This window comes from Lissotriton helveticus, chromosome 3_1 (assembly GCF_964261635.1).
Source record: "Lissotriton helveticus chromosome 3_1, aLisHel1.1, whole genome shotgun sequence".
Taxonomy (NCBI): domain Eukaryota; kingdom Metazoa; phylum Chordata; class Amphibia; order Caudata; family Salamandridae; genus Lissotriton; species Lissotriton helveticus.
In genome coordinates, this window is record NC_136061.1 from 1587481351 (window position 1) to 1587493846 (window position 12496).

At 48.0% G+C, this 12496-nt stretch overlaps 1 protein-coding gene across 1 annotated transcript in view; it reads right to left on the minus strand.

Annotated features, from left to right (window-relative positions):
- Positions 1 to 12496, minus strand: part of TMPRSS5 (transmembrane serine protease 5) — a 179870-nt gene that overhangs the window by 35379 nt on the left and 131995 nt on the right. The window contains exon 10 of the mRNA XM_078683973.1: positions 10163 to 10261. Coding sequence (XP_078540099.1) covers positions 10163 to 10261 — 99 coding nt within the window. The remainder of the gene's footprint in view (positions 1 to 10162; positions 10262 to 12496) is intronic.

Sequence of the window (12496 nt, forward strand, 5' to 3'; positions counted from 1 at the left end):
TATGGGACATTCCCTGTAGACTGATTTACATACTTGCATGATTCACTGTCTCTGTAAGTGTGTGCGTGGTGTAAAGTACTGACACACACTACATTGATATGAGCAGCGTTATACAACAAATTAAATGCATATGAGAGAGGGGATACGTAAACATGAGGGGCGCTGGTGGAGGGTGCCAGTGAGGGAATCCGAGGAGGAGGTAGTGGGAGGGGCTATGGAGCGATGAGGGGCACTGTTGGAGGATGACAGTGAGGGAATCCGAGGAAGAGGTCATGGGGTGGAGGGGGAAGCTAGGGAGAGATGAGGGGCACTGGTAGAGGGTGGTAGTGAGGGAGTCTAAGGAGGAGGTCATGAGGGGGATGGGCTACAGAGAGATGAGGGGTGCTGGTGGAGGGTGCCAGTGAGGGAATCCGAGGAGGAGTTAGTGGGAGGGGCTATGGAGCGATGAGGGGCACTGTTGGAGGATGACAGTGAGGGAATCCGAGGAAGAGGTCATGGGGTGGAGGGGGAAGCTAGGGAGAGATGAGGGGCACTGGTAGAGGGTGGTAGTGAGGGAGTCTAAGGAGGAGGTCATGAGGGGGATGGGCTACAGAGAGATGAGGGGCGCTGGTGGAGGGTGGCAGTGAGGGAATCCGAAGAGGAGGTCATGGGGTGGAGGGGGAGCTAGGGAGAGATGAGGGGCACCGGTGGATGGTGGTATTGAGGGAGTCTGATGAGGAGGTCATGAGGGGGAGGGGCTACAGAGAGACGAGGGGCACTGGGGGAGGGTGGCAGTGAGGGAATCCGAGGAGGAGGTCATAAAGGGGAGGGGCTATGGGGAGATGAGGGGCAGTTGTGGCGTGTGTCAGTGAGGGAATCCGAGGAAGAGGTCAATAGGGGGGCCATGGAGGGATGAGGGGCACTGTTGGAAGATGGTAGTAAAGGTATTTATGGAGAAAAAGGTTTTTGGTGCAGCGCCAAAAAAGACTTTTGCATCAGCGCTGAAGCCGGCCCTGTCATGGCCTTTCTGTTTTTGTTTATTTAATTAGCAGTCGGGCCATAAGGGCCACTGTGGAACATACTTTAAAGTGCGTGCTAATTATATTTATTGCTCTATTCAATGTTTTAAGTATGAAGGGGATTTTACTAATGTTTTTACCGGGAGATGGTGCCTGACATGGGGCGGGGCCCAAGGTCATCTGTGAGATAAGGTGCACTGGAGAGGAATAGTGGCTAATCAAGCTTGTAATGGAGTGCGTTGAAGAGTCCGTGGTCAGGTGGAGGTAGTAATGAAGAGGGATTCTCCCTGAAGGCTCACACAGAGGGAGCCAGAGAAGTGTCACTTGCCTGATACTCCCACCTCAGAAACCTCCTCTTCCCATCAAAGGAACATTACATAGAAAAAATACTTTTTGTGAGTGATAACATTAAAAAGAGATTTGGAAAAGAGTGAGTTTTACTGGGCCTTGTAAGACTAAGAAGAGGTAAAGGAAGGCCCTGAAGCAGGCCTGCCTAGACATATATGCGACAAATCGAGCCCGCAGTGGCCCACCCAAATGCGTCCTAGGCCCACCCAATTAAGAATTCCTGGAGCCGGGCCTGACGAGAGCCATGCTGAAGATGAATTATGCCCTTATCCGATAAGGACCATGGCCGGATCGTATCCCAACTCAAGAGGCAAACGGCCATAATCACCTGCGCCAGGAGAGAAGGGGCTCCTGCTGCTCTCCTGTGCCCCACGCTTAAAAGCACCCATCATTTTCACCGCGCAGGATGCTCATTGAGACTTATTTCTGCAAGACCCATAATCACCTTTCCCACAAGAGGAGGGGTCCTTGCTACTCTCACCCACGCTTAAAAGTTACCACCAACTCCTGTGGCGGGAGACGTGCCACGGCAAAGCCCAGGCCAAAGGCAGGCCCAATTCCTTCGTCAGTCGTCATTTACAGGAGGCTGGGCCCCTGTTATCATCCATAGGCATACCCCCAACCTGGCCCCACCGCTGTTACCTGCATGGACCGCGGCTGACAGCGGCGGTTTCTGTCCACGGGTGTCGGGGTTCTGCCCCCTTTTACATTTAGAGTAAAAACCATTGCAACCATAGCGATGCTAAAAATCTGTTTTAGTACACATTTTTAGTTAGTTACACCTTGGGGCACAATCTGCCCCAATCCGTTTTGTGCATGGAATGTTGTGGTGGAAGTAGATGACACGACTCATGCTCATGCTCTTTCTCAGGCAGTGCAGCTCCCCCTGGGCGAGCCCAAAGTATAAGTATTTCCCGGGCTGACAATCTCACAGCCCCGAGGCCTTTAAGGTCATCAGCTCGACAAAGACTGAGCATCCAGGCCTCGTCTCCACCCCCTAATGACGTGGCGGTAAAGTTAGCTCCGCGCGTTTCAGGAGGAAGCCCTTTAGCGCTAAGCCTCCACGTCAATCAGGGAGTGGAGAGCATTGTCACCCCTCCCTTTCCCAACTCGTCACAGGGTCGGATTGAACCCACCCTGTGACGAGTTGGGAAAGGGTGTGGGAGACTGTCTCCAGGCAAAAAAGCAAGAAATCGAGTCTGCCCAGACTAGAGTCCACTGTGGTGAGACTGCGACACACTGGTTCCCACGCATGATGCCATTTTAGCTCTGTGTGTTGGGTGATGTTCAGACACATGATTGATTTCAATGTTTATTTATGACAATAGTGCCACCAGTGTCCTTGCGCACAGCACTGAAGGGTAGTTTGGCGACTTCACTCGGAATGACTCCTCGACATTGTGTCTGTGACAGAGACTGAAGGAGTCAGCAAACCGGGCACTGCGGCAGACCAAAGTAAAAACAAGTGTCAGCTGCGAGGCCCAATTCAATTGTTTTGTTAATTGGGCCCGTTAAAAGGTCTGGGTTAGAGCTGAGCGCTGCGCAGAGACAAGCAAAGCGAGCCCAATAATGACATGCCCTGCTTCCTTCACTTGAACTGGAGAGGGTGTGGGGGGGCATGATTCGAGAAATGGCGGAGCCTCCGAAGTGGCGAGAGCAGCTGCAATGGTGACCGGTTTGGTGTATTACAGCCAGGCGAAATTGCAAGGGCCCCAGGGGGCAGGGAGATATGCCCAGACCAGGAGGCTAACACATAGGCCGGCCCATAGGCCGGCCTGTCCTGGTTAACTGCTGATGTGCAGGCAGAGAGGTCATTTGTAGTGAAAGAGAAAGTGGCCATGAATATGTAAAAATACCTAATTTCTGGAAACCGGAAATATCTGTCTTTGTCATGGGGTGAACAACAAGCTGCCTGCCTGGGTGATTAGACTGATCACCACTAAGGCCTTGATTATAAAAAATAAAAAAAATACATCATGAGTCGAAACAGGAGGGTCAGGGACGTTTGCCTCATCTGGGCCTGGCTGCCTGGGTGTGAAGAGAGATACCATGCCCAGCAGAGGCTGATTCGATGGAGCTGAGTGAGAACGCTGCTCTCAAACAAGCATAACAGTAATAATGAATGTACCCTGCTTCTTCCTTTACTTGCGTGCATGTACAACCTTGGCTCTCATGTATCATATTTCAAAAATGTCCTGACATCCGTATTTCAGCTATGTATGTAAATATACAAATGAAGTTTTGAATCTTGCTGGCATCAGGGCGTGGATTGGACACTGAAGAGACAAACGCAGGTGGTGGCTTCGTGGACTAATGCGTCGTCTGCAGAGGTCTGCGTTTGAACTCATGGTCACAGGTTCAAATCTTATTGGTTCCCCTCAGCCTTTCATCCTCCTGAGGTCGATAAGAAGAGTACCATTGAGTTGGGGAACAATAAACATCTTCTATTCAGTGCCAATATTATTCGCCCCTACCAATCTATTATCCTCAATAGAGCGGCTTGACATGTATTCACAAACTTTTGAGTGCTGCACGCATGCTAAACAAGGAAATCAGACCTGCCTACTAAGCCAGGCTTATTAAAGCTATTTTTTGTGTGCACCTTTTTATCTAATGTTTGTTAAGATTGGCAGTGGAAATGTGGACTAACCTCCCGAAAAAATGCCTGGCCCCAGGAAGCCCCCCTCCCCCCTCCCCAGACCAAGCTCAAGCTCAAGCTCAGTCTTACCACTTACAACCCTCACCAGCCGCCACTGGGAATCACAGTTCCCTCAGGAACAAGTCTTCGGCTGAAGCTTCCTGGATGGATCGAATATGACTGCTTTGCCAGCAGCATTCCCAAGTAACATCAAACCGATTGCAAGGTGCACTGAGACGACTGCAAGCACTTTACAAAAACACCTCCACAACATAAATAAAACATAAATTAACCAATGGTAGGTGTTTTTTTTTTAATTTAAAGTTCACCCACAAGAAATATTTGCATTTTTCAAGAAGAGCAACTATTTGACAAGCTATTCGTTCAGGGAAAAGGGAGAGAGAAGAAGACAAAAGTCGACCCCAAATTGCTCACAAGGATATCCTATGCGAAATTCCTAACATTCAAATCTAGAATCAAAGCAGCGAAGTTGAGGCGCAATAAAAATGACATGTGTTAGGGACAATGACCACCAGATGGCACAATTGTATTACTTTTAAAACAATGGGCTCAGGAGCTCATGATACTGGTTATTAGGTTGTAAAACAAATGAGCGAACATTTCAAGGTAAACTTGCTGTCCTGAAGAATTTGCTCTGGAAAGGCTATGGTATTTTTTTAATCAAGAAAAGTAAATGTAAATTAAGTTAGTTTCTACGATGTGTTAAACCCTGATGAAAGCACTTGTGATGTTAAAAGCTAACAACCTGACATATGGCTCTGCCTAATAAAGGTATTATCTCTACACGATCATGTTTTCTTTGGTGGCTTACAAAAATAATCTACTAAAGTGGCACGGGTGTCCAACGCTTGTCCACAAGGGCCTGAACAATGACAGATCTTTTTAAGTAGTCAATGACTGCGTAAAAGATTCTCTTCTAGATTTATCTAATGTAAATTTATCTCATATGGATTTCTGGAAAGCATAGTTATGGGGTAGAGATACTTTGGACACCTTTTACATAGAATGTGCGACACTGAAAATTGTTGAATCCGTTCATCCATCTAAAAACTGCTGACTTCTATCTTATCGGCTGTAGTGGTAATTTCTTCCCCGATTATTATGCCCCCATCTCTTCCTGACGCATACAAAAGCTCCCCTGTGGTCGGGACCAGTAATTGTTCATGAATTGAGGGGATCTAGGACTGTGAAAAGAGAAACATGGACTTGGAGTAAGTAAGATTACAGCTGAGTAATCAGGGCATTACCTCCTCACCCAGCGTCCTCATAAGAGTCCTAACAAAGCGAGTATGTAACCAACAGAAGCCAGGACTGACTACTGGTCCACAGTAATGGAAGCCACAAGAACAAATAAACACCCTGGGGCAGATTTACAAGAAACTAATGCAGAGCGGTGCCGTAAATCATTTTACTGAGCTGCACTGCGTTAGTTTCGAAGCACCGGGATGTGACATATTTACAACAATATGTAGCATCTCTGTGCTTCCCTGTGCTGGTGCACACACTGCTACCATGAGCTGGTACAGCAAGCTTCGCACCCGCACCACGGGGAGATTGTTTTGGTGCAGGAAGGGGCCCCTTCCTGCACAAAAACAATCAATTGAGGTGAATTCCTCTTCCAATGCGTGCTGTAGCATGCAGCACACACTGAAAAAGGAAAAAAAATGGGGAGAAATGAAAACATTTCTCCTTGTTGCACCTTGCTACGCCACCCATAGGGTGGCGTAGTAAGGTGCTCCCACAGCAACACCCATGTCATGAAAAGTGTCACATGAAAAGGCGCGATATTTACAAGCATAGGTAAAGCCATGCAGGGTGGCTTAACGTGTGCTTCTAAATATCAAGCAGCAGATTGCGCTGCTGGTGCGCCATGCAATGTGTTGCACCAGTGGTGCAAGGGGCTTGTTAATCGGCCCTACTGTGTGCATCCGAAAAGAGGAATTTGAGAATAGGATTCCAGGGCTGCAAAAGTAAGCAAGATGTGATTGCAAATCATCCCCTCTGCATTTCACTTTCCCTACACTTTGCAGCAAGGAACCCAGCAGTTAAAAAAAAGGGATGCCACCTAAACAACCCTCAAAGACTACCAACAAAGCATTGTGTGTGGCCTGAACACACAGAAAGAGCTCAGATCAGAACACAGGAACCACTAAAAACACACAGGAACATTGCCACTGTCTAATGCAATCAGCAGAGCCTATAGAAAAATCAAAAGCTCTTGACACGTTGAGTACTAGACTTTCCTGAAAACACAAAAACATTTTATAGAGAGAAACACACCAGAGACATTTCAATCAATCAATCAAGTATTTATAAAGCTCGCTACACACCCGTGAGGGTCTTAAGGCGCTAGGGGGGTGGGGATGGAGGGGGGCGTGGGGGGTGTTGCTATTGGTCGAAGAGCCAGGTCTTGAGGAGTCTTCTGAAGTTGAACAGGTCTTGGGTCTGTCGTAGGTGGGTGGGGAGGGTGTTCCAGGTCTTGGCGGTGAGAAAGGAGAAGGATCTGCTGCTGGAGGTTGTTCGTTAGATGTAGGGGACGGCGGCAATGGCGAGGCTGGCGGAGCAGAGCTGGCGGGTGGGGGTGTAGAAGCTGAGTCTGCTGTTGAGGTAGGCTGGTCCGTTGTTGTAGAGTGCTTTGTGTGTGTGGGTGAGCAACTTTAAGGTGATCCTCTTGTTGACGGGGAGCCAGTGTAGGTCTCTCAGGTGGGGGGTGATGTGGCTGCGGTGAGGGATGTTGAGGATCAGTCGGGCGGAGGCGTTTTGGATGTGTTGCAGGCGTCGCAGGTGTATGGTCGGGATGCCTTCGTAGAGTGCGTTGCCGTAGTCCAGTCTACTGCTGACGGGGGCCTGTGCCACCGTCCGTCTTGTTTCGGTGGGGATCCACTTGTAGAGTCTGTGAAGCATGCGGAGGGTGTTGTAGCAGGAGGAGACAGTGTTGACCTGCTTTGACATGGAGAGGGCGGAGTCGAGGATGAATACTAGGTTGCGTGCATGACGCCAGAAAGGATAAAACACCTGGGCAGAGACTGTCAAGGATATGCCCAGACCCAATAACCAGGAATCACCAATCCAAAGAAAGAGAGAAGCTTAAAATTAGATAAGTCCTGGACCTGCCTGGAATTTAGAACGCAAACTAAGCCATGATAGATTGGAAAAAAACACCTCTCCAAGCTGACGAAACAGTGAAGAAAGGGACCCCCTGACGCACTGCCAGACCTACAGTGGTCACAGAAAGGTAACCTACTGGAGAGCCTAAAACCTTAAGTGTATGCAGAAGGGACTCACTTTGAAGGAAAAAATAGTCTAGAATCTTTCATAATTAACCACACATGGACAAGGTAGTTCTACCATTAAATTGTAAGTCTGAGACAATATCTATGCTGGAAAGGTAGATGCCAGTAGGAAAAAAAAACACCCCTACATACTCCACAAAGTGAGGAATTCAACGAAGAAATCCCTCCAAACAAAGAAATCCAAAGAAATGGTGGCAGCCATCATAGGACTTGGGGACTCAGTTCAAGACTGAAAAAACTGTAAAAAAAGCTATGAGGGGGCAGGGTATTCCTACCTGTTGTAGAGGGACCATACCTGGGGCCAAAGATGATTTAAATTGTTTTTACTGCGCTTTTGCAGTGGATTTGTGAATTTGAGTTTTAAAAAAGCAAGAGCTCCCGTTCTTTAAAAAAAACAAAAAAACGCACCAGGGTGGGCCAGGGCCTGTGGCAATCACCTTTGTAGGGGAGAGTACCTATGGTTCCTCTCCTCGAGCCTCTTTCAAATCCGGGGACTACATCCACGGGGCTGAAACTTATTGAAAGGGGAGGGGGCATGCAGCCCTCCTCTCTGAGCCTCTACAGGCCTGGGGCCCACATCTCTCAGGCCATATCAACTATCAAGGGAAAAGGGGCATGCAGCCCACTCACCAAGCCTCATTAAGGCCCCAAGGACCCCATCTACTGGGGCAATTGTTTTTAATAAGTTGAGGGAGACACAGTCCCTCTCTCCAAATTCGAATAAGCCTGTTGAACCCATTCCTAGTGGGATAGGGACATGGGTGGGGCTTCCCTTCCTGAATATTGGCTCCATGGATCCCATCCCCCGGAGCTTGATTGCAGTGTTCCCTGGACTCTGGTGGTCCCTGCTTGGGAGAGTGCAGGTATACCCATTTACTCTCCCAGCCCATGATCACTTAGCTCTGCCCCAGGCGGGAGAAGAGAAAAATGCTGCTTCAACCTGAGTGGGAGCCAAGGAATGGAGCCGGCTCCCACTAGCACCCAATATGGACCTGGCTGGAAACCCAGCAGTAGCCACGGGTCCTTGGGGCACTCCTGCTTCCGCCAATGAAAGGTGCCGAGTGGGTGCCCCAGGTGGGCAGCTGAGCACCCACTTAAAATAAAAAAAAGGCATCTCCTATTCAGGGAGTAGGCTGCAACTGCAGGGTCACTGGAGCTCCCCTGCAGCAGTCCCCCACAAAAAAAAGCTGTGGATGCCACAGGTGGGCCCCAGCACAGTGAATTAATAAAAAATGCCGGCTCCCATTTGCACCCACAATGGGTACCGGCCGGGGAGCTGGCTGGAGCCGTGAGGTGCCCTGGGGCTTTCCCACGGCCTCCAACGAAAACTTAAGGTTGGGGGTTTCCAGGATGGCCCGCGGGACACCCTCCCAAAAAAGGTAATTAAAAAATTCATAATTACACCTTCAAATTATAGTGGTGGAGAGTGCCGTAAAGTGTAATGCTGAAGAGCATATTTTAGTGCAGTAGAGTAGAGTGGAATGTAGTACAGTGGAGTGGGGTACAGTGGAATAGGATGGAGTAGAGTGGCGTAGAGAGGATTGTTGTGCAGTGCAGTACAGTGAAGTTGCATATAGTGGAGTGGCATAGAGTGGTATCATAGAGTTGAGTGGCTAGTGTGGAGTTGCGTACAGTGGAAAAGCTTAGAGTGAAGTAATAAAGAGGGGACTAGCGTAGACTGCAGTGGCATAGATTGGAGGGGCATAGAGTGGCGTGCAGTACAGTGGAGTGACATAGACTGAAGTGGCATAGAGTAGAGTGGAGTGGAGCAAAGTGGAATGGCATAGAGTGGAGTGAGGTAGAGTTGAGTGCAGTGGTGTAAAGTGGAATACAGTATATCACAGTGTTATACCGTGGAGTGGTGTACGGTGGATTGGCATAGAGTGGAATCGTATAGAGTAGAGTGCTATACAATGGAGTTGTGTACAGTGGAGTAGTGTAAAGTGGCTTGGATTACATTGTAGTGGTTTATAATGCAGTGTCATAAAGTGGAGTGCTTTAGATTGAATTGGCGTATAGTGGAATAGCGCCAGAATCGAGTGGCATGCAGTTGAGTGTTCTAACGTTGACAGGCGTAGAATGGGATGCGGTACAGATTTGTGATGTACATTGGAAGAGCATGGAGTGGAGTGGCGTAGAGTGGAATAGAGCACAGTGGAGTGGCGTACAGTGGGTGGCATACAGTATAGTGGCGTGGAGAGGAGTCAATGTTGTAGAGTGGAATACTGTAGAGCAGAGTGGTGTAGCGGGAAGCAGGGGACAGTGTAGTAGGGTAGACTGTAGTGGTGATCCTTAAAAAGTAAATTATACTGTCGTCTTAAGCTTAGGAAATGGTCATGAAAGGCCATTGAACACACCATTGCCAATAAACCCACTTTCTCAGGGGCTGGCCCCCTTTCCTGTAAGCGTAAACATTCCTGATTGGTCCAGTAGTCTCAGATCTCTCATTGACAAACCTCCAAATATTTTGTGAGGCATTGCTTCATCCTGCTAGATCATAATCTGCATGGAGCCTCAGGTCTCTACTACCCTAAGGTTTTATTCACCAATGCTTAGCGATCTGAAGTGAAAGACAAAAATCAGCCAGTGAAATAGCTCAAAAGAATTGCAAATGCACTGCAGAAATCGGTGCATTATCTGAGAGTCATGGGTACCAAACTTGGTGGCTCTATCCAGGATGTCAATCATCTAGGGCTAAGAATGATTCCCATTTAGATAGGTGATAGTAATAATTATAGTTGAAGCACTTTAAGACACTTGCGATAAAGCTCTTTGTAAGCAACTTGCTAAAATTATAAACATTTTAAGACAAAATTATCAGTACAACAGAAGATACGAAGTACATCCAGGCCAGAATAACTTACTATTGTCCGCTCGCGTGTAGCCCCAGCCAGAGACCCAGCATTGTGTGCCCTTGGGGAACTCCTGGTTGTACTGAGGCAAACAGACTGCTCTCACTGTATCTGTTAAAGGGACAAGCAACAAAATTGTTAGTGCACGTCAAGTATTGAATACATTTGCTTTCATGCTAGTGGAAAGTGCAAATGAGTCATATTTTATGGTTTTACTAATGGAAATAAGCAAGACTGCCTATGGTATCTTTAGTGACTGGACTGCATTGTAGTTAGCATTCTAGATGCTCTTTCAATAATGTGTCATGTAGTTTTGAGAATGTTTACAGATGACAGGACAGGGAAATCCAGAGCGGACTGTTACAGCAAGCCTGCTGGAAGTTATATGGATGGAGTTCTTTTCTTCAGAGCATAAATATATTTGTATCCTGTTTCCTGTGGTTTCTTTTGTGGTGGACATATACTACACTGCCTCTGAATGCGCCAGCTTTACTACTGTCTCTTCCATATCCTCATTAGAATTAATGCTGTCTTTGAATCCTGTTGCAGTTAGGGGAATTTCCTTCATTCCACTGACAATAATTGCTGCCTGTCCCATTGATTTAGAGCTTCTTTCTTCCAGCAATCATTCCATTTCGAGCCCAACCTTGCAATCAGGTTTGCCTCTTCTCAGCAGTCACTAAACTGTTAGCTAAATGCTGCAATCAGTACTACCCTTTTCCATCCATCATTGTACTGCTAACGCAACCATGCAATCAGTGCAGCCACCTTCCACTGCTCATTACACCAGTAGCTCAGCCTTTCTATGGCAACTGTCTTCTTCTATCAATCGCTGCACTCTTAGGCCAATCCTACACTCAGGACTACCTCAGATCACCAGGCATTGCACTGTCAGCTCAAGTCTGCAGTCAGGACTGCCTCTTGAGGCCACTGTTTACTATGCTAGCCAATCTTTAGGCCAGAGCATTTTTTTTTTACCTGCCTGTTGGACCTAGATTACCCAAGCCTACATATGGTAGCTTGGCACAGTAGTGGTCTACAGCTAACTCAAGGCGTTGGCTAAGTACTTACAAGTCTCACTCACAGTAACTCAGTGTTGAACCACTAAAATAAAGACACAACACCACTGTTTGGAAAAATACTGTTACCTTTTATAAAACTAATATGTCTCTTTAGATTCAAATCATACAGGATACAACATCAATTTCTTTCAGGAATAAACATTACACTTTTGCTTTGAGAAATTACTTTTCACTCTTCCTGCTGTGGAAAAAGGGCAGTAAACCACATTCTTTTGTCAAAGATTCAGTAATGAATAACGGTAACTCTTTGGATGATTAAGAGAATCTCATTAGCTCCACACCATGCAGGGTTACTATACATTAATACTCAATGTCACAATGCTTCACCAATAGATTTACAGAAAGGAAGATGCAGTCTGTCAGTGCAATATATGTTTAAAGATTCATTAGCAGGTACATTACCCCACAGCTCTAAAGCACTGCTCAACTCACAGAATGACCTGGTTGTAGCTCTTCACTGCATAACCCACCAGTTATGTAACTAAAAGGGAAGATACAATAACATTAGCAAGGTTCCCCTCACTCTAAATCACAGATTACACCTCTCTAGTGGAGGAACCACTCCCTCAGTTACCAATAGACTATTAGGGTCTTGATGCAGGAACCCTGTGATTCCCTACACCACCTCCTCCTCTCTCCTCTGTGGTAAGTAGTGAGGTCTTTGCTGTGGCTCTCTGAGTCACTTAACCCACTTTCGTTTTCCAGGTATTAGACAGTTAGATTTCTGGGGCTTAGCCCTGAGGTCCCGGATGTCAGGCACTTGGCTCTGCTGCCTCCCGCTCCCTCTCTACCCGGCTTACTTGTGGGGTTTGAAGTGTCCCAGCGGTTGTTTTCTCCACACTCGATGGAGCTTGGCAGCAGTCAGGCGGAAGGGGGAAGACAGGGAAGGCTTCCCCGGCCCAGGGCTCCCTACCGCGTCGTCCGCTGTGGCACTCTTGCCTCTTCTCCGGAGATCGTCGATGCGGCGCTCCTCGGCTGACGCGATGACTCTCTTCCAGCTGGCACTTCTCCGCCGGACATGCGCGGAAGCGCTCGCTCTACTCCCGCCTCCGCACTCGCTCACAGGAAGGACACTGTTCCTCACGGCGACGCTGCTCTCCTGGGCCTGCCCGACCCTAGGCCCCTCCTGCTTTCAATAGCGGGCGCGCTGTGGGCATGCGCGGAAGCACTTCCTGCTCTGCTTGACGCGGCTGGTGCCCCCGGGGTCCCGCAATCCACTAACACAGCGCCGCTACTCCTCCTCAGACACCTTCAGCTCCGGCCT